The 27,340-nt window shown below is 48.3% G+C and overlaps 1 protein-coding gene across 3 annotated transcripts; it reads left to right on the forward strand.

Moving 5' to 3' along the window:
* The first annotated feature begins 3,503 nt into the window (after positions 1-3,503).
* On the forward strand, positions 3,504-27,231 carry FAM110C (family with sequence similarity 110 member C). 3 transcript variants are annotated; one of them, XM_088796320.1, is made up of 2 exons: positions 3,504-4,826; positions 17,869-22,084. In XM_088796320.1, the coding sequence occupies exon 1, from the start codon at positions 3,816-3,818 to the stop codon at positions 4,794-4,796; it is 981 nt and encodes a 326-aa protein (XP_088652446.1). In that variant the 5' UTR covers positions 3,504-3,815; the 3' UTR covers positions 4,797-4,826; positions 17,869-22,084. The 3 variants fall into 3 exon arrangements, with proteins under 3 accessions (XP_088652446.1, XP_088652445.1, XP_019607591.2); XM_088796319.1 differs by lacking the exon at positions 17,869-22,084 and adding an exon at positions 22,124-27,231 and having other exon boundaries at positions 3,505-4,826; XM_019752032.3 differs by lacking the exon at positions 17,869-22,084 and adding an exon at positions 8,383-11,215 and having other exon boundaries at positions 3,510-4,826.
* The last annotated feature ends 109 nt before the right edge of the window (positions 27,232-27,340 follow it).

The raw sequence follows: 27,340 nt of genomic DNA on the forward strand, positions 1-27,340 counted from the left end.
CATCACTACCCCTTGTTCTTGGCTGTTTTCATTTGAATGGACAAGTAAAACCTAAACTAAAGAGGCCCCAAACTGAGTTATTCTCTTCTCCCTGTATCCAGTCCTTCATACTGCTTTGTACTGTGAGGCAGTTTCATTCTCCCTGTCATGTCCTAGAACACCAAGGTCTTTTCTTGCTCTTTCTTTCCATATCCATGCAATTTCCAGCCTCAGCAGACTGAGCCATCCCAAACTATTTTCTATTTATTCTCCCATTCCGTAACCCACTGTATTATTGTCCGTTTTCCAGAGAAACAGAACCAATAGGATATGAAGATATACAGAAAGAGATGTATTTTAATGAGTTGGCTTATGAGACTACGTAGGCTGAGAAGTCCAAACTCTTCAGGGTGAGTTGGCAGACTGGAGACCCAAGAGGAGATAATACACTAGTTCCAGTCTAAAGCCTTTCTGCTTGATGCTGTATATTAATAACACTGGGACTATTGTGAAATAGTGTGATTTCAAGTGATGTGTCTGTGCAGACGTTTCTCTACAGTGGAGAGGTTATGCTGTCCCTGTTCTCTCCACTTATTCTCAGAATAGAATGAGCTGATGACGTTTAAAGTAGGGGTTGATAAGTCAGAGACACCCTATAATTCAACATAACAGAAAACAAAATACCATAATAAATAAATTCATGTGTCCCCAAATTGCTCACACACTGAAGTGCAGCAAGCTTAGTTAGAAGAGCATGAACTGGCCCAGGAGCCCCTGTGACATTGGGAGGGCGACTCCTCAGCATCTTCACCATTCCCTTCTCTACCATTCATATGTTGAAAAGACTTGTTTAGTCATTCAGACATTAAGTAATTTGGGTAAACCTATACACACAATTCTGCTAAGTGTTCTGCAATAAAAGCTTATGTTTGTAGACCTCTCCCCATTTCCCAAAGCCCTTTCTGTATGTACTACTTTATTTGACTTTCGATTACTGATTCAATCTCATTATTCAGATTTTCTATTTCTTTGTGATTTAGTCTTGGTAGGTGTTGTGTTTCTAGAAATTTATCCAAGACTGTTATTATATTTGTGCTATTTTTAAAATTCCACATACCTCATGATTATTTCCCACTGCATATTTTGTGTAAACATGATTGTAAATGGTTGAATATACACTATCTCATGGGTACGTCGTACGTTATCTAGCCTTCCTCTTGTTATTAAATGTAGGTTGCCTTTAACTGCTTTCCTGCAAGGAATATTCTCATACTGTGCACACATCTTTTCTTAGTTCCTTAGGATAAACTCCTAGCTGTAGAGTTTCTGGATCCTTGGGTCTGTAAGCATGTTTTTCCTGTTCTGACCAAGTCTTCTGAGGTGATGCCAGGAAGGGAATTAAGCTCAAAGTTTAAGCTACCAATTGAGCAATGAGAACAATGTATTTAGACAATTTTGTCAGTATCTTTCTATTCAAATTCCATTATCCATTAAATTATCTGCTTAACAGATGGAAAATTATGAGTATACATATAATTGTTTTTTGTCTAGTAGCCGTAAGTCTTAAGTACAACTTTATGGAAGTTTCATCTTTATTCTTTATATTCATTCATGTGAGTTGACTCACCATATTTAAAAGGAGATAAACAGCTAAATAACTCATAACCATCATCAGAACAATGAATGACACTTATCGAAAATTTGCTCTGGACCAGACATAGTGCTAAGCCTTTCATACACGTAATCTCAGTAACTTTAAAAAATCCCTACGCAGGAGGTGGATATAACAACTCTAATTTACAAACGACAGCCAGAGGCATTGTGAGGTGCGACTTTACTGCCTGTCTGTCAGAAGGCAGAGCAAAGGCCTCAGCATAGGTCTTTCAGGTTAACACCTATTTCATGCTCACCATCAAGCAATGAAAGTTCTAAGCTATAAAAATGGGGAATTTCACAAGTGACAAAACAAAGACCCTGAGAGGTTTGTTACCTGCCACAAGGAACACAGCTAGTAAAGGGTAGACCCAAGCGCAGACAGATTCCAGAGGCCTAATGCTTAGGCGTTTCCTCCCTCAGAACTGTTGCAATCGCTCATGAAGAAGTGACAAGAAGTGAATATTAGGAAAGGAGCCACTCTGGGCGAAGAAACTGAAAAGACCTGTGACTGACAAGAGACCAGGCTGGTGATCAGAGAAACCTTGGACTTTGGGCCCCACCGGGCCCCACCCCAATAGTATCCTCTCGTGGGATACAATCTGTCCAATTCAGGAGCTTGTTCATTTTCTCTCTCTCTCTCTCTCTCCTTCCCTCCATCCCTCCATCCGCCTGTGTGTGTGTGTGTGTGTGTGTGTGTGTGTGTGTGTGTGTGAGAGAGAGAGAGAGAGAGAGAGAGAGAGAGAATCTCATATATTCTCTGCCCTTCACTTAAAGGACCACAGCTGTCTTTGCATAAGTTCTGATGAGACTACTGGCTAGTTTGGTTCTCAGAAGGCCTGGTTTGTTGTACTTGTCTCCCTGAGTTTGGGATTTGCTCTCACAGGGGTTAAGATCCCAAGGCCCATTTGGCACAGCGCTGCTGCTGTTCTCTGGTCATCAGTGTTTGGTGGTGGGTTGCTGCATGTGTGTCAAACCTTGGTTGAGTTCTTCAGCTGCTGCACGTGCTGACTCACCACCAGCTCCTTTGGGCTCACTGGCACCGGAGCCACTTCTCTGGAGACAGAATTAGTCACAGACCTAAGGCACCCTCTGCCTGCTGCTCAGGGGCCCCCTGTGGGGCTCCCAGGAGGCGGAGGAGTCCAGCACAACTTGGAAAGGTCAGCAGGGCTTGGAGTTGGCCTTAACACAAAAGATAAATAACATGGACATTTCACTCCGGCAGATATTTTTAGTTCTATGTCCAGCTTTTGGAAATAAACGGAATTTTGGAAATACTTTCTCTTACAGTTTTGGCATTCCTAGGTTGATCCACTGCCTGGTGCCTCCGTTGCCTTGGTTACAGTAAGAACTGCAGTCACTGTACGCATTTGGTCAGGTTTCCTCCGAGACACTGAGCCTGGCCTCCGCCCCCAGCCTGCCCTCTGAGCTCTTGCACCGTGCATGGGTCTGGTTAGGGCTCTCGCCGCCAGTAACCGTGTCTGGAACTAATCCACGTGCCTGTGTGTTCCTGGGTGCTTTCTACCCAACTCGTGGACTGAGCCTCTCCGGAGGCATTTTCTTTCCTTTAATATCCGTTTCCGTTGTGATAATCAAAATTTGTGCTCAGGTAGAGACTTAGGAAACTGAAGTGAAAAGTTTCCTAACATGCTGATGTCACCATAATATTTCAAAGGACCTGAGATCCTTCCCAGGGGTGGGGGTTGTCTGTTCTGCCATCTTCCACTCCGGAAATGCAAGCGACCAGCAGTGACCCACAGCCCGCCCAGGGCAGGCTGGCTGACTCCTGGGGCTGAACCAATTCGGTCCCTCCCCGTTCCTCAGCCCAGGGGCACAGCCTGACCCTCCCCGCCAGGATCGCAGGGCCCGGCGGTAGGGGGGGGGAGGGGGCAGGAGGTGAGGAGCGGGCCTGATGGGAGCGGCGGGGCGGGGTTGGGCGGAAGGTGAGGTGAGGACCCAGGGATTCTTCGCCAGAAGCTGGGCGGGTAGGAGCTGTGGGGCGGGTCCTGGCGCATTTCGCCAATCGGTGCGGACTCGTGTTCGCCCAGACTCCGGGGCTGGCGGCGGCACCGGGCGCCGGTCCCCACCCTGCGTGAACTTCGGAATTGGCCCAGGGACAGACTGGTGCCGCGACCAGAGAGAGCGTTTCGACAGGAGACCTAGCTGGTTTGCCGGCGACGAAGATGCGTGCTCTGCCAGCCCTGGACGCACCCCGAACTGAGCGGCTCCCCGAGGCCCCACGGAACCGGGATGCGACGGAGCCAGCGCGCAGGAGCGCAGTGGAGAGGTTGGCGGCCGACCGTGCCAAGTATGTGCAGGGCCGCCCCGGGGTCGAACAGGGCCCGGCTTCTGAGGGCAGTAGCCCTGGGGCTTGTGAAGGGCCGGCGAGCAACCCTCAGCCTCCGGCCCACGTCCCCGGTGCGGTGGCGCGCAGGGTTATAGCGCGGAAGCCGCTGAGGCCTGACTCTCTGGTCATCTACCGGCAGAAATGCGAGTTCGTGCGCGGACCGGGCACCGACAACTTCAGGGGTGGCTTGGTGAAGAAGCTCTTCCAGGGGCCGGGCAAGGACAGGACACCGGCGCCCCACCAGACGTCCTCAGTGGGAGAGGAGGGCCGGGCCAGGGGCGAGGAGGCCGCCCTCACCAAGCCCGGCCCGGTAGCTGCCCCCGCGCCCCCGGCGCCCGCTGCGCCCCCGGCTCCCGCCGCGCCCACCAGAGACCCAGCCGCGCCCCCGGCGCCCGCCGCGCCCGCCAGAGACCCAGCCGCACCGCTGAGCCCGGAGCCGCTAGGGGCGAGGCGTCGGGGCCTGCACAGATCGCAGTCGGACCTCAGCTCCCGCTTCTCCATGTCTTTGGCAGAAATGGACACTTTCTTCCAGTACTGTGGCCTGGAGCCCGAGGTGGTAGAGGCGCTCGGGAGGGAGAACTTTTCTGCGGGGTCGGACCGCCTCGCCCTCAAGGTCCGCAGCGTGAGCGTGGCCACCTCCGACAGCGGTTTCTCGCGGCACAGCGGCGGTGACGAGGGGCTGCAGGAGGAAGAGCTGACCGAGCAGGTGCCCAGCGCTCCGTCGGTCATCGAGAGGAACGCCCGCATCATCCGCTGGCTGTACACCTGTAAGAAGGCCAAGGAGACCCCCAGCCAGGGGCTGCAGGTTCTGTTGTGACCGCCTGTGCCCGGGAGACCCGGACCCAAGGTGTGACCTCTGGAGGGGTGTCTGTGCGCCTTCTGTGAAGGCCTGGGGGGGGGGGGGGTGACCGATTTGGATGGAGCCTGTTCTCTAACGTTGTTCGGGACCCTAGAGATTGAGACGAGGTGCCTCGCGTGTGAGTGGCCGCTGCTGCAGAGCAGGATGGCCAGCGGCCTGGTCCCTGCAGGTCCCGTGTCTTTTGCATGCACTGCTTCTGACTGCCTGCAAAGGTTTTCTGTGCCTTAACACCATCCCGGTGGCTTAGTTCTATGAAAAGAGAAATCGGAGTTATAAAATGCTGTCAGAAAGCAGTTTTTCACCTCTGCTGTTATTATTTCCTGCGTGGAAGCTAGCCTGGGAGCCCTCGTCCCTGTGGAAATTGACCCGTGGGCGTCCTGAGGTTTGGTCCTAGCTGATGGTTCGCCTGGAGCCCTGGGCGGCTGCCATCTCCCCTCCACAGAAGGGCTGGCTGTGCGCTCGGTCCTCCCGCCGCCTCCCGCCGCCACCTGCGCGCGTGGTGGGGAAGGGGAGCTCCACAGGGCCTTGGTAGCAGTTTGGCGTGCGTTTACCTGGAAAGGTCTCTGGCTAAATCGAGTTTTAATTGCTTTAAGAGCTTTGTTAGTAGAGTGACTGGAGCTGCTTAGTTCTCGAGGAGCTTCCGTTTGTTGGCTTGGGGTCTGGACCAGGTCACTTGTGTTTTAGAGTCCGACAGGGCTGCGACTCTAGTTTACTGGCCTCTGTTAACACAGGAGGTGAATCTGTCGGCCTGGGGCACCAATACCACAGGGTGATCTCCAGTTCTCACTGAGGAGCTAAGGGACCGTATCCTCACTGTCACCTGCTACCCCCCCCTCCATGCACACGTGGGGAGGGCATTTGTGGGGACAGAGAAGGGAGAGGAGACCATGCTTTTCAGGGTTCTCTTTGAGAACCCAGCACTTAAACATGACAGCAGCCTTTCTTCTGTTACCCTTCAGCGACAAGGTGCTGTGAATAAAAGAAATTCATGTGGTGGAAGTATCCTGTCTGCCCTTGACATATCAGAAAACTAATTGAAGACACAGTATCAGTTTTTAGGCTGGTGGGGGAGGTGCCACAAGAGATGTTTGTCCCAGGTCACCTGTGTCTGAGGACTGAGAACAGCCTAATAAGTCCCATGAGTGGCCATGGGTTAGTACAGATGCGAAAATTAACAAGGAGAGAGGATTTCATTGTTTCTTTTGAATTCGGATCATGACTTAAGTTCTTCCTTAAATTATAGAAGATTATTTCCCACTAAATTCCCAAAGAATGTATATAGATAGTCAAAACTTAAAAACAAATAACAAAAAAAAAATTAACGTGTGCTTTTCACAGACTGTCTATCTGAGTGAGATGAACTGAAGGTGCCATGCACCCCTTGGTGTGGACGATGAGAGTTTAGGGGCTCGGCGTGGTCCCAGAGGGACCCAGATGGAGGCCTGTCCTCTGTCAGTCATCACGCTGACACTTCCGGCCTAGGCTCCCATTGGCCATGGTGTAAAGGCAGACAGGATGGTCTCCAACCTCTGCACTTTATGATTCTGTATCTAGTCACTAATCTGCGTATCCACATTTAATGATCGGAACCCAGAGAAGGAAAACAAAACAACACTGTCTGCTGGAGTTGGTAAAGTGTCAATTTTTCAATAAGTTTCCCCCAGGTTGCCACAGGCACTGCATTTCATGCACAGAGAGAGGCGGACTTGTTGGTAATAGATCTAAGTAACAAGACGATGCACAAACAAACCAAAATAAAACCTGGCACCATAAAAATATAATCAACCCAGACTCTCCTCCTCCCTCGCCACAGTGCTCCAATGTCAAAAGCCTTGACCTGAAAGAGAATTTAGGATTCAGTCCATGAAATAACCTTCCCTAGGCCCTTTTTCGGTTTGAGCCTAGGAAAGATGTAAGGAGTGAGGTTATTAGCCTGTGAGAACTTCCACTTATGACAAAGTGGAGGAGTTGAGGAAAGAGGGAAAGTGACAGCCGAGTTAGGAAACTACTGAGGGTGAATCTGCAGGACACAGGTCCGCGTTATACACCATCTCCTCCCTCTACCTTGATCCTGTTTGTTCGAGTGCCACCTGCCTTCTGAGCTGTTTCATATTATTGCTCAGAGACAGGAGACACAGGTCACAAAGGACCCACCTAGTTTTCTGTATGTCCTCAGCATTCACCAGCACTGTAAATATTTACTTCAGTTTTACTCCCTCAGACCAAAAACATAGCTCCTGTGCCTTAAAACCCTAACCCAGGAGACCTGATGTCTGGCCAGTTGGAGGGTGGGGAGAAATGAGTGTCCTGGGACTGAGATGACGTCTGCTTCTGATCACAGCTCCTGTGACTCGACACCTACAGGCCTGCACACAGTCTCCTCTGAGGAAGAGCCAGTGGGGACAGCCAGGACCCAAAGCACAGGGTGGGACCCTCTCCCCTTCGTAGGGTCATGTGGCAGCTGGGCAGAAGGGCAGGTGACCTGTCCTCACAGTGTTACTGGCTTGAGACTAAAGCTGTAACTTCTGGAAGCTGCGGAACCAAGAATGCAAGCTGTAATTTTTCTCTAGTTTAATCAGGACACTTGTGTTGAAATCCATGCAGATTCATTTTAGGATTTCATGAAAATTTCAGAAAATTTGAGCTAAACAAAGGTATGCTTTCTGAGTGAAAAAATACACGTATTTTATTTGGAGATTTTTTTCCCCCTTGGTAGGTAGAGATATTGTCAATTAAAATGAAAATATACTATCCAGAACTAGATAATAATTTCATCAGCTTATCACCCCATGAAGTACAAACGTTTGCTTTTCAAAATTCAGAGTCACAGCTGGAGAATGCACTTGATCTACTGGTGACCTATGAGTAACAGTCATACGTGGGTAATTTCGGAGTTCTGTTTCCCAGCATGTAATTCATGAAAATTGCTCTTCTGTCTGTTGGTGTTTAGTTATCTTCCTGCCCTTCACTTCATTAAAATGGCAGGCCTGCCAAAAGTTAGGTCTCTCTGATTGTTGGTCTTTTACAAAGAATGTGTTACTGATTTTAACATTGTTATAATAGAATGGTAACTTGTCCTTGGGGTTCCTTAGGGACAAACATTGTTTATTTTCAGGGAAAAAAACTCAGATCTTCCACAGTTCTTCTCACATTTCTCTTTGATAAAAAAGAACACCTATGGGGGCCACTGAACGCCTGTGGGACAGAGCCCGTGGGACGGAGCCCATGGGATGGAGCCCGTGGGACAGAGTCCATGGGACGGAGCTGTATCTCGGGGTGCCCCATGCCCTGTGGAAGGAGGAAACCCAGCGGCTTCCAGTCTCTGCTCCTTTCTCCCCTGACCAGCTGGAGGCTCTGCAGATCTTAACTCAGCCTTTTAGGTAAACAAGTGGTTTGAGGAGCCCAGCCGTGAGCGCTGCTCCTCCCCCCCTTCAGGCCAGCCCCTGGGCCTTTTCAGAGAGGTTTATGTTCGAAAACGCTGGAATTTGTTTGCTTGCAAGTATGTATCTGGACTGCCTGCCTTGTTTTCTGTTTTGTTGTTCAGCACTGTGATGGCACCACTGGCCTTACCACCAGTCACGGGACGTGTCTTTACTGCTTCAGGAGTCCTTGGAGGCAAACACACATTTTGATAGTCCAGAAAAAGACACATGGATATTTGTTCTTTCAGAGAAACAAGATGATAGCTGTCTTTACTAAGGCTACCAACTTCTTTTCAAAATTTAAAGTGCAAACATGTTTTAAAATGCAGAAAATGTCACAAAACCAAAGATCATCGCAGGGAGCAGATTTTGGAGCATAACGTGTGGCCTGGCAATGTGTCCTGGACAGGTGTGGATTATGCTTTTCCTTACACCTCAGGAAGCGAGGCTTTGTATGTCATGGATGATTTGGGAACCAGGGCCATCCTCACTGCCGCAGGTGTTGTCCAGTGCGCCCCGGTGACCACACGATTGATTGCTCCTTCCGCAGAATGAAGAACCTCACTGAAGAAGCTTGTCATTTCAGAAGGTTGGAAATGCTGCGGAGAAGATGGGACCCTGTACCTTGGAAACCAGGACTGAGCGGAGTTACTGCTGTGATGACACAGCCAATGCTCCTGCGCACGCGCCCTTGTCCCCAGAGTCAAGGGTCTTCAGGGGCGTCTTTCTGAGGGGCATGCTAAGAGGCCCCGTGATGCGTTTTAACGGTGACTATACTGATTTCACAAAGAAACAAAAGCAAAGCACCCAGAAACCAAGAGAGCCAGGGTGTTTTCTGCCGCCAGTCACCGTGGACTGGCCAAGTTCTGGCCGGCACAGTAAACACGCGTCACACTGTGCCGTCCCACACGGAGCTCCGCTGCTCAGCAGCACGTCCGTCCCAGGGCAACTGGTCGTGTTTCACGACTCCGCACATTTCAGGTCACCTAGGGTCATTCCATTTGGGCCGCTACCGTGGGCTTATGGACACGTGTGGGATTGAAAGATCAGGTGGACTGAGGACCCGCTGGGAAACACGTCTGCACGCGGACAGGAGCACGGCGTTGCCCTCGTCCCGCCGCCAGCACGTCCCCGCAGCACCGTCCACAGCGCGCCTCCCGGCTCCTCGCCAAGGAGAGGGAAGCCTTGTCGCAGGCGCCCCAGCTGCGCCCCAGCTCGCCCTTGTACGCACGCGGCTGCTGGAGACAGACTGTGGTTCCGAGTTCCCGCGCCCCAACTCTGAAGGCGCGCGGGACACTCGCAGTTTAAACGAACAGCTAGCAGGCAGACGCACAACCTTCCAGAGCAATTTTGTAGCATTGACGACGACCCAAAGAAACATTGTCATCCGGTCAACTGTTTCACAGCTTTCTGCGTTTTATCGAATATCTCTTCAGGGTCAAAAATAGAGAAGAATATGGAGGGGAGAGAAATGAGTGTCTCAATGGTAAAAAATTTTTCAACCAATTCAATTTGTTATGTTTGTATTTAATATTGTATTGTATTTTCTTAACTTTTACTGTGAGAGGAGGTCTTTGAGTTACTTAAATATTTTTTTACTAAAAAATATTTATTTTACACAGTCATTGCTCTTCAAATAATTTGTCTTCACTTCATGCAGTTTTAGCTTTAAATGTATCATTTTAAATTACTTGCTCCTTTCTCACTTTCTCTATTTTCTCCTGGAGATCTTTTTGTATTTGTTAATTGTATTTTCAACCTGTGCCTGTAAACAGTGTTCGCAATTCTGTGGGCTCGGTACAAAATGATTAGTTTGCAAGCAAGTCCCTCATGCACGTTTTTTGGAGTCTCTGTTGGCTGACAGACGTGCCTCTCTCAAAGCAGGGTCCATTTAAAGACAGCGTATTCCCTGCTCTAATAATTTCCCCCCAGTTGTTTCTCTAAAAATCCTTCTATTTTGCTGTTCACTGGGTTGCACTTAAAGAAGACTTGTCCAAGATGAGAGGAATTTTTTATAGGATTTCTTCATATACTCAGTTTACTCATTTGCAGGTGTTCCATTAATTTTATATGTGAATGCTTTAAATATAATTGTTTATTGCCTTTCTACTGTCAGAATAGGATGAACTGAAACCTAGGTGAAATTTATTTTAGTGGTGCAGACTCATCATCCATATAATAGATGAAAAACATTTTTTAAAATACTGGTTTCTGTTTAAACCACCAAGATCTCCCAGAAGCACTTGCTCTTGACAGGGTACAAGTGCAGGAGAGAATCACTCTAGGGGATTCTGGAAGTAGACGTGAGGGACGGTGTGAAACCAGGAGCAGGGTGTCCACAGACTGCAATGGGAGGGAGCTGGATTAACGCCCCTCTGTTCTGTTCAGAGTGTGTGACTGGAGGTGAGAAGTCCTTTTGTAAGCGGGAATTATCCCAATTTGCTGAGTCACTTGGGAGAAAACAAAATGTTGCAGCTCAGTGTGAATGAAAAACCTTGTAATGCTTTTCACAGAAATGAGCAATAGTTTGTATGGCAAAATAGTGTCATTTGCTCATGAAAGAATAGCATATAAAGTAATACAATTAAACATGATAGAAAGGAAAAAACAGGGTAAAGCAGGAAAATAGCTTGACAGCAGTCGATTTCACCAATACACGGTAGGGATTAGCAGTGCCTCTGGCTGGAAAGCTTCCTTATTCTAGACGTATGTGTATAGTTTTTGATCTACTGGTCAGTGACACTGGAATAAAAAGAAGGGTTTGCTAGACGCTGACCCTTTCAGTTGGTTAGCCGTTAGGTGTGTGGGTACATCTGGGTCTGTGATGCCGTAAAACATCAGGTCTCGTAAACTCTTATTGCAGTTTCTAAACAGACTGTTTCCTACATGCTACTTGCAACTGGAGGGCAATATTGTGTAATCTGTTTGAAAGAAATAAAGTATCTTTACCATTGATTCATATGAATTTAAGAATTTGTGCAGTGTGAACACAATGGAAGCAAGACTGTGCCTGTTATAACTTCTCATATCCTGTTTCCTTCCTTTCTTCCTGATACAATCTCATCAGATTATCAGTAGACATGAGCACCAGTACTTGTCATAGGTGAGTCACATGGCATCTGTCGTCTCCTCACTGGAGATGGGATGCAGTAAAAACAGTGTTGCATATTTAGAACATTGTTTTTCTTTCATTGTTTCATCAGTCTTTTGCTTAAGAAGTTTTTTTCCCCTGTGTTTTTTATATTATCATCATTGAAGAATGAGCACAAAGGTGAAAATGGAAGCGCAGTGTGTAACTTTTCCCGATAGTCAATCCCTAGTGAGGACCACGGTACAGAGATGCGCTTTGCCCTCAGAACCTGCTCGGCTTGGAGCTGGTCGGAGTGAGGCAGGCGGGGAGCTCTCGGGTCAGTCACTGCACTGAGGCAGGCGCTTTCTTTTTCAGTCCTTCAGTAGCTTATGCTCAAACCTTTGCAAGCATCCCAAGATAGGCATTCTTGAGGAGAATAAATCCATCACTGTATTTCCATGAAGACAATGGTCAGATCCCAGGGTGCTGCAGAAACTGTCCCATTTACCAGGGTGGCCCCGTCATGGATTCTAACTGCAGTTACCTTTTCTTCCTTCAGCTGAACAAGTTCTTAGCTTTCAGTTGCCCTTTTTGAAAACTCAATAAAACAGGAAGCAATGAGGTGATGCACAGTGGTTAGGTGTTTGAATTTTGCTTGCATTTTTAGTGATGAAATTAATAGATCTGAATAATATTTAAATGTTCCATGTTGGAAATATTGAGTAAGAAGGAAGTTGATTTCTCAGCCAGGAGCTTATAAGTCTGACTGCAGAAGTGTCATGGAGCAGCTGAAGGGGAGAAAATACAGCAGCACCGGAACACAGGCTGCCATCCAATGACAGTGTCATCATGTCTCTGCTTCAGCGCCCCAGTTCTACAGCTGACTGTCATCTTTGTGTATCTCCTTGAAAACTGTCATGATTATGAAATGCTTTCTGAAGGAGAGAGTGTATTAAACCATTAATAGCTATTCATTTTTAATTCCCAATAAAATGTTAATTTCCTTAGAAAGCGAGACTCTGAAACACAGGTACAGATCTGGGACGACGTGGATCTCAGTGTGTCCTGTCTGATGCTCAGTGTGGACAAGTGCCAGCACAGGAAATCACAGTTACCTGCTAAGCCCAGGTGCTGTGTCCACCTAGTGGTGTTGCAACAACCCTGCACCTGAGCCACAGTCCCTTGAATCAGGGACAAGACGCTGAGGACTGAGCAGAAGGCACGACATGTGGTCATCACAGGGCTGAGTACCCAAGCTCCTTGCCCGGATGGGCTTGCATTCTAGCAGGAGGGTCAGGTCTTCAGTAAGGACGGTTGGGTAGATAATAAATAGTTGATAGAAACTATGTGACAGAGACGGGTAACACACAGAGGGAGAGAGGGAGGCCATCTGAACCACACGTGGAACCCAAAGTCGAAATCATAAAATGAATCAAGCCACAGGGAAGGACATCATGCAAATTATAAGTGGTACATTTGTCCCCCGAGAGGTTTATTTTAGTCCCTGGAGATCCTTCACGCTGGCCGTTTAAAGCTTTGAATTCTAAATGGAATAAAAAGCAGAGCACATTACAAATGGGGCCTCAGGACTTGGTCTGTCTCTGGTCAGAAGGTTGTTGTAAGGGATTTCCCTGGGCTTTTAGAAATCCACTTTTTTAACTTAAGAAAAGAATAAATAAAAAGAGTCGATATAGCAAATGAACAATGACTCACAGGCCAGCTCTCCTGAAGGGTGGTGGTTTTCTGACCCATGAAACTCTAGGACGTCCTCGGAGCTGAGCAGCTGGGCTCAAGCTGGGACAAGCCAGGCTGATGTTATCAGGACTTGAGGGCCATGTTCTGTCCTTAGCTGTTTGGCAAGTTGGAACTGCAGCATCCAAAGTTCAGAAAGGGGTGTTTCCAGAGTGCCGAGAGTGTATTCTCACACAGCTTTCCTTGCAGGTGTATGTGAGGTGTCAGAATGCCCATGTGGGCATCTAGAGATGGGCAGAGACCCAGTCAGCTAGGACCACAGACTTTCAAGGATGGAAATGATGTGAGAGATCCTAGGGTTCTCCCACAAAAGAGCCCAAGTGGCCACAGTGATCCTGAGAAAGAAGAATAAAGCTGGAGGCATCACAATACCTGACAGCAAACAATACTAGAAGTCTACAGTAATCAAAACAGCATGATACTGGCTCAAAAACAGAGACATAGATCAACGAACAGAATAGAGAGCCCAGACATAAACCCTTACCTGTGTGGTCAATTTATAACAAAAGCAGGCAAGAATATACAGTGGGGTAAAGACAGTCTATTCAATAAATGGTGCTTATAAAACTGGATCCGTGTATGAAAATGAAGCTGCTCACTTTCTGTCACTACATTTAAAAATAAACTCCAAATGGATAAAAGAGTTAAATGTGAGACCTGAAACTATAAAAATCATAGAAGAAAACTTAGGCGACAAACACGTTGACATTGGTCTTTGCAGAATTTTTTGGATCTGTCTCTTTGGTCAAGGGCGACACAAGGAAAAAATAAACAAATGGGGCTACATCAAACTAAAAAGCTTTTGCACAGCAAAGGAAACCACCAATGAAATGAAAGATAACCTACTGAATGGAAGAAGATATTTGCTCATGATACATCTGATAACGGGTTAATATAAAAAATATTAGGTTGGTGCAAAAGTAATTGTGGTTTTTGCAATTATTTTTAACCTTTTAAACCACAATTATTTTTACACTAACCTAATATATAAAGAATTCATAAAACTAAACCCCAAAAAATCCAAATAAAAACATGGGCAGAGGACCTGAACAGACATTTTTCCAAAGAGGACACACAGATGCTAACAGACACATGAAAAGATGCTCAACATCACTAATCATCAGAGAAATGCAAATTAAAACCACAATGAGATACCTCCTCTGTGGGGACAGAGCCCCAGAAAGTAGTTTACAGGCTCTCGGCCTCACGTGGAAGGGTGCTGGCTCGGGTGGTAGATGGCCGTCTACCATCTACGTCTGCTATGGCTGATTGGCCGTCAGCTGTGGCCAGTTAGCCAATTGGCCGCTAATATAACTGCTGCGGCTACGGAGGAGAGCCGAGGATTGCCGAGGAGAGCGGAGGAGAGTCAAGGGGAGTGGAGGAGAGTCGTCGGTCGGTTGGCAGAAAAACGCACAGCAGGTCGCACGTCCAGTGAACCCAGCCTCCAGTGAGACCATAGTGGTATGACTCCCCTACCTATGGCTCCGTGGGTGTTCCTTTTTGGCCCCACCATATCCTGCATTCTTGTATGGGGAGCGGGAGCAGAGAACCCGCCTGATGCCCCGCACGACAAATGGCGCAGCGAGCAGGGTCTCCCGCACGACACCCTCACACCTGTCAGAATGGCATCATCAATAAATCAACAAACAAGAAATGTTGGTGAGGCTGTGGAGAGAAGGGAACGCTCCTGCACTGTTGGTGGGATTGCAGATTGGTGCAGCCACTATGGAAAACAGTGTGGAGGTTCCTCAAAAAATTAAAAATAGAATTACCTTCTGACCCATCATTTCCACTTCTGAGTATTTACGTGAAAAAATCCAAAACACTAATTCGAAAAGATATTTGCACCCCTATGTTCACTGCAGCATTATTTACAACAGCCAAAACAGGGAAGCAACCCAAGTGCCCATCAACAGACGACTGGATAAAGAGGAGGTGGTACATTTATACAATGGAGTATTACTCAGCCATAAACAAAGAATGAAATCCTGCCATTTGAGACAATATGGAGGGACCTAGCACAGTGAATTAAATCAGACAAAAAAAGACAAACACCATATGATCTCACTTACATGTGGATTTAAAAACACACACAACAGAAACAGACTCACAGAGAACAGATTGGTGGTTGTCCGAGGTAAAGGGAAATGAAAGGCACAGAATCCCAGTTACAGGGCAAATCATGGGGTGTGTGTACAGCTCAGATAGACGATGATATAACTTTGTATGGTGACAGGTGGGTACTAGACTTACTATGGCGACCACGTCATAAGGCAAATAAATGGCAAGTCACTGCTGTATGCCTGAAACTAATATTGTATGTCAACTCTAGCAAAAAGTAAATTTAAAAAGCAATCATGTGGCTCCTCCCTCCGAGCGCTTAGAGGCCTGGGAGGCAGACCCCGCGTCGTCTGTGCAGGTGTGTTCTGAGTCCTGTCTTATGGGGACCACGGTCCCTGTTTGCCGGGAACTTTCAGGGTGAACACTGAGGCCCCCTCATCAGGGGAGGGAAGGTCAGTACCCTAAGAGACGGAGTCTTGGTTAACACACATCTGGATGCCAGTGTGCCAATTTCACTGCAGTTCCCAATTGGAGAAGTGAATGTCCAAGCGCGGTGAGGGCATGAGAATTTTAAGTGCTTGGTTTGACATTTTCACCTTGCCCTACATTAGGGCAGCTTGGGGTGTTTCCTGCCCAGTGGGGAAGGTTGTGTGGTCAGGACCAAGGAGGGCCAGAAGTTTCTGTGGCAGAAAGGAAACACAGAGCCGAGATTGAGGCCTGCACCTGGGGGACCTGCTCGGGGAGAGGCTCGTCACCAGAGGTCGGCAGGGAAGCCAGCCGTCCCCGAAACCCCCAGCAGCAGGGCCAGCACCAAATGCTGAGCAGCGCTTATTCCATCCAGGCAGCCCTCCTGCCAGCCCACGAGGGCCATCATGTCACACATGAGAGCTCAGGACAGAAAGGTCACGGAGCTGATGTGTTGGCGAAGTGGGAGTTCGAACCCACGTCTGCCTGGTTCAAAGTCTGTGCCAGGCTGGTTTCCAAGAAGCAAACGCCGGGAGGGGCCCAAGGGCCTGACAACTTCTCAGATGCACAGGCTGCTTCCATTGCGGGAAAGGCACCCTCCCCAGCTGCCCCCCTGCCACCATCTGCTGGGTGACTCCGGCGGGCAGCGCTGCCCCACAGATCACACTTGGCAGCATGCAAATGTCCCCAATACAGTAAGGGCTCTCGTGGTGCAGTGCATGGTGGTAATGTTATAGGACGTGACAGACATTTTAAAATAGTAGTGAGGAGAGCAGAGGGACTGCGCCCAAGCCACGCAGGGGAGCTCGAGCAGCAATGCCAGGGCCTCAGAGGCGCCCACTCAGGCGGATGGCTGGGTGCAGCGTGGGGCCCCCGGCTGCAGCCACTGTGCTGTACCCCGCCATCCCAGACCTTCTAGGTCTCCTCTGAGAAGTCTGGCGGAACTATGACTATTTCAGGGGCTAGCCATTCACTTCCAGGTAAAGGGGAGATGAGCAGTTATCAAGGAAGAACCCTTTCAATTAACTTTGAAGTTCTACAAAGTTTCACACATCTTTGGGTTTGGGATTTTCTTCAGCACTAGAAAAAAGAAAAAGGCCCAAGATACACACATTCAGAATACCTACTTGCAGCCCCTGAGAGCATTTCGAGGCCACACCTCTACTACTGTTTTAAAGGTGACAGGACAACCTGAGCCAATGTCCACACCTTCCCTGGTCATGTCGGCCAAGGAAGCAGGACCCACCTTCTCGTGGTGACTCTGGGCGGAGAGAACAGCCCTGGCCGGAGGTCACAGGAGGTCACAGACCTACTCTGCCAGGTCACTCAGCGTGTCACCCAGTGCCAGCCCTGGTCACGGGATGTGCGTGAGCACTCAGCAGCCCATGGTGGCAGGAGCCCTGTCACACAGCCTTCTCCAAGGAAGCACCTGCAACAGAGATCAAACTGTGACCTCAGTAAAGGGACTAGGAGTGTCGGCTTTCACAGCACAGGGAGGGCTCCAGCGCTCTGCAAGGATGCATACGTAGCCTAGCTCTTGGTAGGTGTGGTTTCCTGGGAACACCATGAAATAATCCTGCCTGGACCACATACCTCTCACTATTGGCCCCTCTCTCAATATAATGACCGAGCAACGAATATTATCGAGTACAGACATCCAGGCAAGGGGAACAGCATATATGAAAACCCTGTGATGGAAATAATTTGATATGTTAAAACATAAAAAACATAAAAACTATCCTGTAACGAAAACACAGGGAGTGACAGGGAGTTTGCAGAAAAGAAGGCGAGAGCCAGATTCTGTAGGGTCTTAGGGCCTAGTAAAGAGTACATGTTTTATCTTTAAATCCGGTAGGAAAACCATGTAAAATTTTAAGGAATTAGATGATGTCATCAAATTACATTTGTGTTTTCAAAAGTTCCCTCTAGATGTTGGGTGAAGAGTGGACTGTAGAACAGCGGCCAGAGTCGCGTGCTGGAATGACAGTTGGATGTGGCCCCAAAACATCCCAGGGGTGCCGGGTCAGCAGGACCCTGGAGGAATCAGGGTTGCGGAGGATGGGGTGAGTCCCTAAGGCAGGTGCAGAGACAGCAGGCGGCACTGGCCCCGGACCCCAGTGAGTGGTGTGGACGCCCAGCAGAGGACGTGCCACCTGGTCAGTGAGTACGTCCGTCAGCGAGAGCTGGCTGAGGAACATGACGGCAGCTTTGTTTTGGAACACTGTGTTACTCTGCTGTCCTTCTTTCTTTCTGTTCACAGGGTATGTCCCTCCCTCTTCCCGGCACTGCCGTTCAAGACATTACACTATCACAACCATGGCATTTGAAGCTCTACTGCTGTGTTTTTATTCTTGTATTAGCAGTGCAACCTGAATGAAAAAGAGTATAAAATGCAACTAAAAACCTAACTGGTGAAGAAAGAAACTAGATCACTCCCTTGACTGTTGTTGTTGGTTCTGCTTTTTTAAAAAAATCATCACTTACAAATGTTGCTGAATTGATTACACCCAGGAATGCCAATTTCCTTGTGTTATTTTATATGTAATAGTAAAAGGTATGGGGTTTTCTGTTCCCTGCTTGGAGCTGAAGAAAGGGAAATGCCCAACACTTAGCCCTCAGTGGGGTCCTATGGAAGTTACTCAAGAAATCCCAGGACATCCTTCCACGCATGATTTCTCATTCTCCCCTGTTTCATCTTTCCCACTCCCGGAGATCTATGTGACAGGTTTCGTGTTCCCTTCCAGAGTCAGGAATTCTCTGTGGTTTGTCTGCAAAGCAGCACACTGGGTGCTCTTCCCGCTTCCCCAGCCCCCAGCGTGGCGGGCGGGGTGGGGCAGCCTCGGGCTTGGTGAGAGGACTGAGCCTCGCTTGCTTGCCAGGAGACACAGGCAGCACAGTGGAAGAGCTCACAGGCAGTGTTTCCCAAGGCTGAGATCCTTATTCAATGCTAGGACCCCTCAAAACAAGACCTGCTTGATAAGGGTTTGGGAAATGATTTCTCAGATTTCATGCACCCAGATTTCTGTCTAAAAGCAAAAGGAATTAACTGCTTTGTAACTGCCAACGGGCATTGGCAGAATTAATTTGTTCTCATAGTTTATTCTCCTCCTTTTTTTCTGAAGTGCATTTGTGTGCAGGTGAGGACAGAGTGTTTACTCTTTCTCAGACTTGTTGGTGCCCCGGTTCCCTTCCCTGAACTGATTATCAGCCCGAAAGTTACCCTCATTGTTACGCCCTTTACCCCAATGGTGCTCCACAGGCCACAAAGTGAAACAGCTGTTTCCAGAACAAGGAAGTCTAAAACGGTTAATGGATTACTGAGTCTGGGGCAGGACTCCAAGGACGCTTAGATGTGTTTATACAAAGGTGTTCTTAGCCTTTGGAACAAAATGTGCTGAGGAGAGGTGCTCATGGACAGACAGACACAGTTGGAATGAGCCTGAGTTAAACCCAAGTCGTGCTGTATAAGTTGCCCAGGTATATTGTATCTTCATTAAAAATTGCCAAGAAACAGGCCCTCTCTGTTGTCGCATTCCGTCTGCTCAGCCGGTTACAGACTTGGCAGTGGGTTTCTACTCTTGGTGTCTTCTTGAGCAGCAAGTTCCCTTCACGGCATTTACTGCAACGGGACTGCTCGTCCCAGGTGGCACCTGATGTTTTGTTGTCTGCACTGGAACATCAAGCACTGCCATGGCGATATTTTGTTGAGGGAAACTGAGGCAAAGACTGGAAAGGCAGTAATGTGTGCCAGGTGGAGGCTCCTGCCTCGTCGATGCCATTGCTGGGGGCACCTGGCACCCTCTGGTCCTCAAGGTGTCTCACACTCTGCGATTGGTTTCAGCTCTTACAATCACAGGTCAGGGCTTCTGAGAGGAGCCAGCTGGCCTGTGGTCCCACGGCCACTGATCCACAGAACCATGTTTGGATCCAGGCCCTCACTCCAGATTGGGGGTGCTTAACAGTGATCATGTACTGCTTCTAAGTCCAACAGGATAAATGGGAATTTTCAATGGAGGGAAAGTTGCATTTGGGGCAGAGAGAGTAAGGTTTCCGAAAGCTGATAAGCATGACATCCTCTCACACACATAGGGAATGACAAATAACTCAGTGTGATTAGAAGCCAATGTATGAAGTGGCCCAAATAATTATTTGAATTTGAACTGACACTGGTACAACTTGCAGGATATGACTAAAACCTGATGTGGAGCAGTGTGTGTGCACGTGTGTACATGCACATGTGCACATGTGTGGGCATTGTGAGCAGTGTGTATGTATGTGCATACATGCATGAGTGAGCATGAGTGTGTGTGCAATGAACAGAGACATGGAATGAGGCATGGTTGCAGAACAGGACTAGTTTAGACAGACTCTTGCAGAGAGGAGATCCCAGCTGCTGAGTTGGCTTGATTTCTCCCACTGGTCCAGCAGAAGAATCATTTGCCATTTCAGGCAATGAGTGTCTTATGACAGGTTGTTTCTAGTAGATGTTCAATGAGTGCTGGACACAGACTTCATCTTACCCTTCTTCCCCACCCCATTCCCACCCCCACCTTATCCTCATGTTCAGTTGACAAAACGTGACGGAAGACAGTTCAGATAAACACGCAGCATGAGGAGATGCCCTGAGAGCCCCAAGTGTCACCACACCCCCAAGTAAAATCGATGAATCAGTAAGAATAAACTCTTTGTCTCCTCCACCCATGTTCCCAACCCAGCCCCGTAGCACTTCTGGTCCCTGGTGCCAAGGTTTTCCTGTAGCTCAAGCTTTTTTCTTGTTCTATCAGCATTAGAAAAGAATTATCTTCAATCAGGAGGCCATGTTCAGGCTGTTGCAAAGCACCCTCTTTGAATGGGGCTGTAACAAGCCCGAACTCGCTCCAAGCAATTAAGGGGAGCAGGTGAAATAATAGGGAATAAAGCACAATTGGCAGTGCTGCCTCCAGGGCCACATGTGAAGGCTGTCAATCAGGAAGCACTGAGCTTTCAGACCTGAAGGTGTTCAGATGACCTCAGTGCTCCTTGACTTACCTAATCATCTCTGGGTAAGACTGTGGGATCACTGCCTCCCACTTCCATGGAGGTGACAGTGTGTACCAATAGCCTACACCGAGGTAAAGTCAACCACTTGGCACCTTTTGTGCGTATTGACCTTGTGACTGACTGAGACACAAATAATGGAGTCTCCACTGTGTGTGGCTGAGAGCACTCTGAGAAACAACAATGCAAGTGTAGGACCTGACAGCGATGTGTATAAAAACGGGGGAAATAGTCTGACCCGGGAAATTCCCACTGGTGGTGGAAGGCTCTGCCACAGTACTTGACCAACTACTCTGGTTTGCCCAGAAATTTGGGGCGGTTGATCACCCATAAGGACACAGCCGTTCTCAGAATACAGAGTTCCCTCACTTGGAGTCGATATAATTTATGTCACCCTACATCTCCTTCTTTGGTAATTTATTAAAGAATCTGTGTTGATTGCTGATTCCTCTTCATAGTTTAAAATGGAATTCCACAAAGATAAAAAGGAAAACAGAAGGAAGAAAATCAACGACTTCAGAATTGTACAGTTTCATTGGAAACTAGTCTAGCAGGTTCTCAAAAAGTCAAACATAGAACTACCATTTGACCCATCGATTCTACTCCTAAGTATATACCCAAGAGAACTGAAACTTGTCCACACAAAAACTTGTACACAAATGTTCATGGCAGTATCATTCATAAAAGCCAAAAGGTAGAAAGAACCCAAATGTCTATCAGCTTATGACTGGAAAGGTAAAATGTGCTGTATCCATACAATGGAGCAGTATTCAACCATAAAAAGGACTCAAGCACTGGTTAATGCCATAAAACATACATTCTGAAAACACTGTGCTGAGTGAAAGAACCCAGACAGAAAAGGCCACAGAGGTTTATGGAAATGTTCAAAATAGGCAAGTCTATATATATAGAAGGCAGGTTAGTGATCTCCAGAGACTGGGGGGAAGGACTGAAGAGTGACAGCTAATGGGTTAGGAGTTTTTTTACGGGGTGATAAAAATGTTCTAGACTTAAGTAGTTGTGGATGTACAACTGGGTGAATTACTAAATGCACTGAAATATACACCTTAAATGAGTGAGTTGTATGGTTTGTGAATTATATCTCAGTTTAAAAATCAAGAGTATTTTCCATTAATGAGTTTCCATATTTCAAAGATCTATTGAGTGCCCCTCAAATGAATTTCAAAGGAGTTCCGTATCAAAGTACATTATTGTGAAATTGGAGAAGATTGGGAATAAAGATTTGAAAATCTTCCATTGTGGCAGAAGAAAAAGTTTTCCTAATAAGAATCAAGAATCAGAATTGAATTCTGAAGTTTTTGATAGCAATTCTAGATGAATAAGAAAATGAAACTTGGCCTAATTTCTAAGAAAGAATTTCTATTTTTCTAAACCCAACCAAACCATTAATCCTCTATGAGAATAGAATGCAGACATTTTTGGATATGCACAATATAAAAAGCTTTATCTTTTCTCAGGAAGCTAACGGATGATGGGATCCCATCAACAAAGTAATAACCAAAGAAATGGGAGAACCTGAGTCCCAACAGAAGGTGGTCCATCTGGAGAGGTGGCCGGGAAGAGCAGAAGGACCCACCGGTGAGCCCTGGGGGCACGTTTCAATCCTGCAGGAACACTCAGGGCTTTTAAACCGCAGTTGGAAACATGAGTCATTTCCTGCTCCCACTCAGAGACTTCTTTCTTCAGAATTTCCAGGTGTAAAGTCATGATGTAATTAATTTAAAGGTGAGTAGAGCGCGCTTCTCCTCAAGGAATGTCCTGCTTCTGTGGACAGAGCTTCTTCCCACGTGCATCACTGACAAAACGGCCTTTCGACGAGCTGACAGGAGACGCTGTTCTCCTATTCCTTCACTTCAGTGGTGTTGCCACGAATTCTGAAAGCTCCTCTGAGTCTAAGCATCACCAGAGCTGGTACTTCACAAGGACCTACTCTGTAGTGGGTTCCAGGAAGGTGTACGCTTTTGTTTGTTATCATTCACCAGTTACAAATAATAGCACCACAAGGAAGGGTGCTACTGACAAGGGGACTCATGCTGCGGGACAGTGAGTGAGGTCTCAGGAGCACATGGCCGGCCACTCAGAGCAGCCAGGGTCTAGATCCAGGTCTGAACAGCTGCTTACAGAAATGAGCTGGTGGGAATATCACACAATCAAGACTCCACTGGAGCTGTTCACTGTCCTCCTAGGGAAAGTCTTAACCTCCAAACACTGGAGAGCCGCAGGGGGAATGTAGAGCTGAAGTGTTCACAAGCACGCCACCAGCTACTGCTGCCACCATCAGCCGTGATGTGCGCCTGTATGCCCCACTCCTGCAACGACGACCCCCAGGCCCACTCAGACAGGATGCCCTTAGGTCTATGACTATCCAGGGAGGCATTGCGGTCCTCCAGCTCAGGCCAGCCTGGGCCTGTCAAGCCTCCAGGGCCAGGTACTGAGCTGACCATGCTGCTGGGCAATTGAACAGCTACCTGGGCAGTGTAGACAGCCCCTTGGGATGTTTCAATTCCCAGCATCCATGTGGTGAGACAAGCACCTCCTCCCTCACAGCCTCAGCCTCCAAGAGAGGTGAGAACCCTGCAACCATTAAATGTGGCCTGGCCATAACAGCCATACAGCAGCAAGTGGCCCTGCAATACTTTGACCTCTCGGTGATAACAAGCCTCTGACGTTCACAATCAGTGAGCATCACAGATGTGGGAGCAGCTGCATCTCCCACTGGACAGTTGCACACTGAGGTCAATGAGAGTGTGAGAACCGGGACCTGCTAGGACTAAACCCACCCTTAAACTCGCCTCTTGCAAGTAATTAATTTACTTCTGCCATCACAAAGTATTAATTTGTTTAACTTCAGTAAGTGTGTCCAGTCTCTGGCAGTCAAAAAAGTCCTGGCTGACACAGCAGAATCAATAACCCCTGAGACTCCCTCTGCAGGGTGTCCTCACTGGGCGGGGCACATGGGGGGGGGGCATGAGGACACTGGGTGGGGTCAGATCTTAGGGGAGCTGCGGACCAGCTCTGTCCCTGTTCCTTCCCTGTCTCAGGAGAAGGAACCCCAGGATGAGAGGAGAACCAGCAGGAAAAGAGGTTCTGGACAAATAATTGATCTGTTTGCATTTTCCTTATTTTAGGGTCCACTTTGTTAATGTGTAATTTTTCCTAGGAAATTACTCATTTCCTCTATGTTTCCAGTTCGATGCAGTAGGTTTCTCTTTTTTAACTTTTAATTTCTCCTCTCTTCCTAGAATTGTTACAATTAATGAACAAATGTTGATGCATTATTATTCACTGAAGTCTGTATTTTATTCGGTTCTCGCATTCAGGCTCAGTTTTAGTGGTGGCGCCTCTGTCTGTTAAAGCCCCTCTGGCCATCCAACCAGACAGGTGAATGCTAACAGCTGGGGTACCTGGTGACTGAAATGGGGTGTTATGATAGGAAATGAGACGAGGAGAACATGAGGCCTGATAAAGATAATGGACATTGTACCAATGACAGACTTTATTTCCTACCCTAGAAGGAAGCTGTTGGTAGTTCTATGCACAGGAAGTGACAGGATTAGATCCCTAACTTAGTTAGAAAGATGTAGCTGGTCACAGTGTGCAGGTTGCACTGGACGAGAGAAGGACAGTGGCAGGGAGACCAGTGAGAAGAGTGGTGAGAGGCGCTCTGGCCTGAGCTGAGACTAGGGCCTTGAATTTGGAGATGAGTGGGATTTGAAGAACAGGGAGGGGCTGTGGTGAGCACCGTCCTGTGGATGAAGCCGGCACAGATGCCAGAGTCAGCACTCAGGGGACTGTGGCTGTGTGGACACCAACAGGAGAGCTCATTCTGCCACCAGGAGACTATCTGCTAAACTCTTGATCCTTCCAGCCCTTGGAGGTAGAGAAAGGATTGGGAAGGGAACAGGGAGGGGGAGTGAGGGCCCATCACGTGTGGGGCAGGACTGACCTGCCTCACCTCACTGATCTCACAGCCACCTGAGACGGAGTGGTTACCCCACCTGACAGGTAAGGAGATGGACTTTCCATGTCTTTGTCTGAAGTCACACAGGTAGTACTTGGAGGAGACAGAAGCCAGCTCTGCGCCTGTCTGAGGCTCAGGCACCCCTCCGTAAGGAAAGTGTCACCCCAGACTCCATTCTGAGCATCCAGGAAGCTCCTGTCAGCTGTGACCTCAGATGAAGGGAACATGGGGAGAAGCAGAGCTGTGCTCGGGGCTGAAGAGGAAGAGATTTTCAAAGGCCCGAGCACAGGACTCCCCCATCGCATAGCTGACGGGGAGTCGTTGTCATAGGATCTGGCGCGGCTTGTGCTCCTGGGAAGGGCCAGGCCACCACCTCAGTTCCCTCCTGTCCCTGTCCCCAGCTGCCTGCCCTGGTCCCACCCCAAAACCAGCCTGGGTGAGTGCCTGGCACGCTGGACCATGAGGTTATGTGCAGATTTTCCTCAATTGAAAAATGACCGAGATTCCACCCAACGCTGCAAGGACTATGTGGGTCACTCTGTTTGTCCAGGACCTCCTGTGTGCAAGCTCTACTGGCCCACGTGGGCCCATTTCATCCTCGGTTCTGCACTCAGAACTGTGTTAGAATCAGTCTTCTGGTTAAATGCCTGTGAAATGGAGACAGTAATCATCTCTGCCTTATCTTGAAAATGGGAGCAGTGGGTGACATGAGGTGTGTGAAGGACCTGGAACTGGGTTTATCTCACAGTGAGCTCAGTCCCAGGGGCCGGATTCACACTTTTTAAGGCCGGTGGGCAGGGACACGCTTTCTGCTGCCATCTCGTGTGCGTCTTGGAATAACACCATGTGCAGGTCACCAGGAAAAGTTATTCTCTGGTGCCATCTAGTGTGAAACGTGGGAATAACACCTGAGTGGAGGTCAGGATAAGCTCTTCATGCCAAAGGCTTCTGAGCCAACGTGTAAGACCCAAGGCTCTTACCCAGGTGCAGTCATCTGTGCCCTGGAAGCTGCCCGCTGGAATGTGTAGTCCTGGAGGTGAAACCCAGCACAGGGTTTGGCACACCTGAATTAACTGCCTTCTAGCCTGGCTCTTACCTATGCTGCCTTAGGCCACCCACCCCTCCTGGCTCCCGACTTTCCCCAGGGCCGTTTTTTCAACTCACAGTGTGATTAGACAGTCTCTATAGGTGACTACATCTGGGGCAGTGGGGTGCAAACCAAAGATTTATTTTGCATGTAAGAGAGGCAGCCCAGGAGGACCAGATCAAAAGGAACCCAGGTCTGAGAGCCAAAAGCTTGGGTATGGAAAGGCCACAGGGAGGCCTGTAGGGACCAGACTGCAGCCCCCAGGGAGAGCTGGGGACGCAGGCTGTGGTGGGATCCCAGGCTCTGGCCTGGGTGCTGGGGCTGAAGGGGCCTTGGGGCTTCCACTCCAGGTGCAGCATTTATCTGCAGAGGGAGCTGAACACCAGGCTCCTCAGGCAGCTTTGCAGGAACAGCCTCCCCCCTGCACAGCTGTGGTAGCGGGACCTGTCTGGTGGGTTGGGGTAGACTCCCTTAGCTTTGCCCTGGTATAAGGGGTATCGTCCAAGGCTGGGGTCACTCTGAGGTCCAGAGGGCTGGCCTGGTGTTGAGACAGGGTTGTTAGTCTGTTGCTAGGTATACAGGGGGGTGGGGTGTCCCTGGTGGAATAAACAAAGGACAGACATATTCTGAGACTTCATGTTTTGAAATCACTCCTCACTCCAGGACAAAATGCAACAGTGCCTTGAGGTTAATCATAAAATTCCTTTTGGCATGAAAAACGGAGCATATCTGATAGATAGGAGTGGGTTATTTTGCTAATTCCTTCAGGATGGGCAAGCAGAACAAACCTTGTAGACGAATTTCATTAGAAGTTGCCAGTTCCCTTCTTCAAATGGGCAAGAGAAGATAATAATAGGAGCTTTTGCCCCATGCTGGGCACCCCCATTTGGGACCCCCTCCTGCTCAGGAGCTCTGACCCTCTGCTTTCATAAACTATCCTCTTTTTAAAACTCTTTGCCTCTCCTGAGTCCCTGTTTCCATTTTTTGGTCTCATGAGACACGATCCTGGCACTCACTCACTCACTCACTCACTCAAAATTCCCCTACGTCATTTGGTGACTCACGGAGAAATACTCCTACAACAGTGTGGGAACTCCAGTCCTGTGGGGCCGAAAAGCATATATGGAAGACCTGGGAAAACAGTGCAGAGTCAGCCAAGGACACCCCAAGAGACCCCAAATCCATAGGCCATGCAGTCAGCAACCCTGTGCTGGCCGCAGCTGAGCACCCCACACCCCACCTTCTCGTCTATTTCTGTCCCTGTTTGACATTCTCCTTCAGTCTCATCAACATCCGTCTTTGTCTGACTTGGTTCAAGATATTCATGAAACATCTGTTCTTGTCACCACCCTGCAGTGACACATTCAAGCCCCCAAGGGACGTTACTTGTACCTAGCTCACGATGCCTTATCTACCCATGTTCCCAATCTCCCTACGTCTCCTGCATGTGGGGTCTCTTACTCTCCTGTGTGCGGGGTTCCCCCATGTATGTATTAAATCTGCTTATTTTGTCTTGTTAATCTGTGTCACTATTTGATTATTTGATTATTAGAGCAGCCAAAATAACCTTGAGGGTAGAGGAAAGTTTCTTCCTCCCCCATCTAAGCAAGTAGACAGATATTTAAT

Source organism: Rhinolophus sinicus, chromosome 2 (genome assembly GCF_057876585.1).
Source record: "Rhinolophus sinicus isolate RSI-liver-muscle chromosome 2, RSI-T2T, whole genome shotgun sequence".
Taxonomy (NCBI): Eukaryota; Metazoa; Chordata; class Mammalia; order Chiroptera; family Rhinolophidae; genus Rhinolophus; species Rhinolophus sinicus.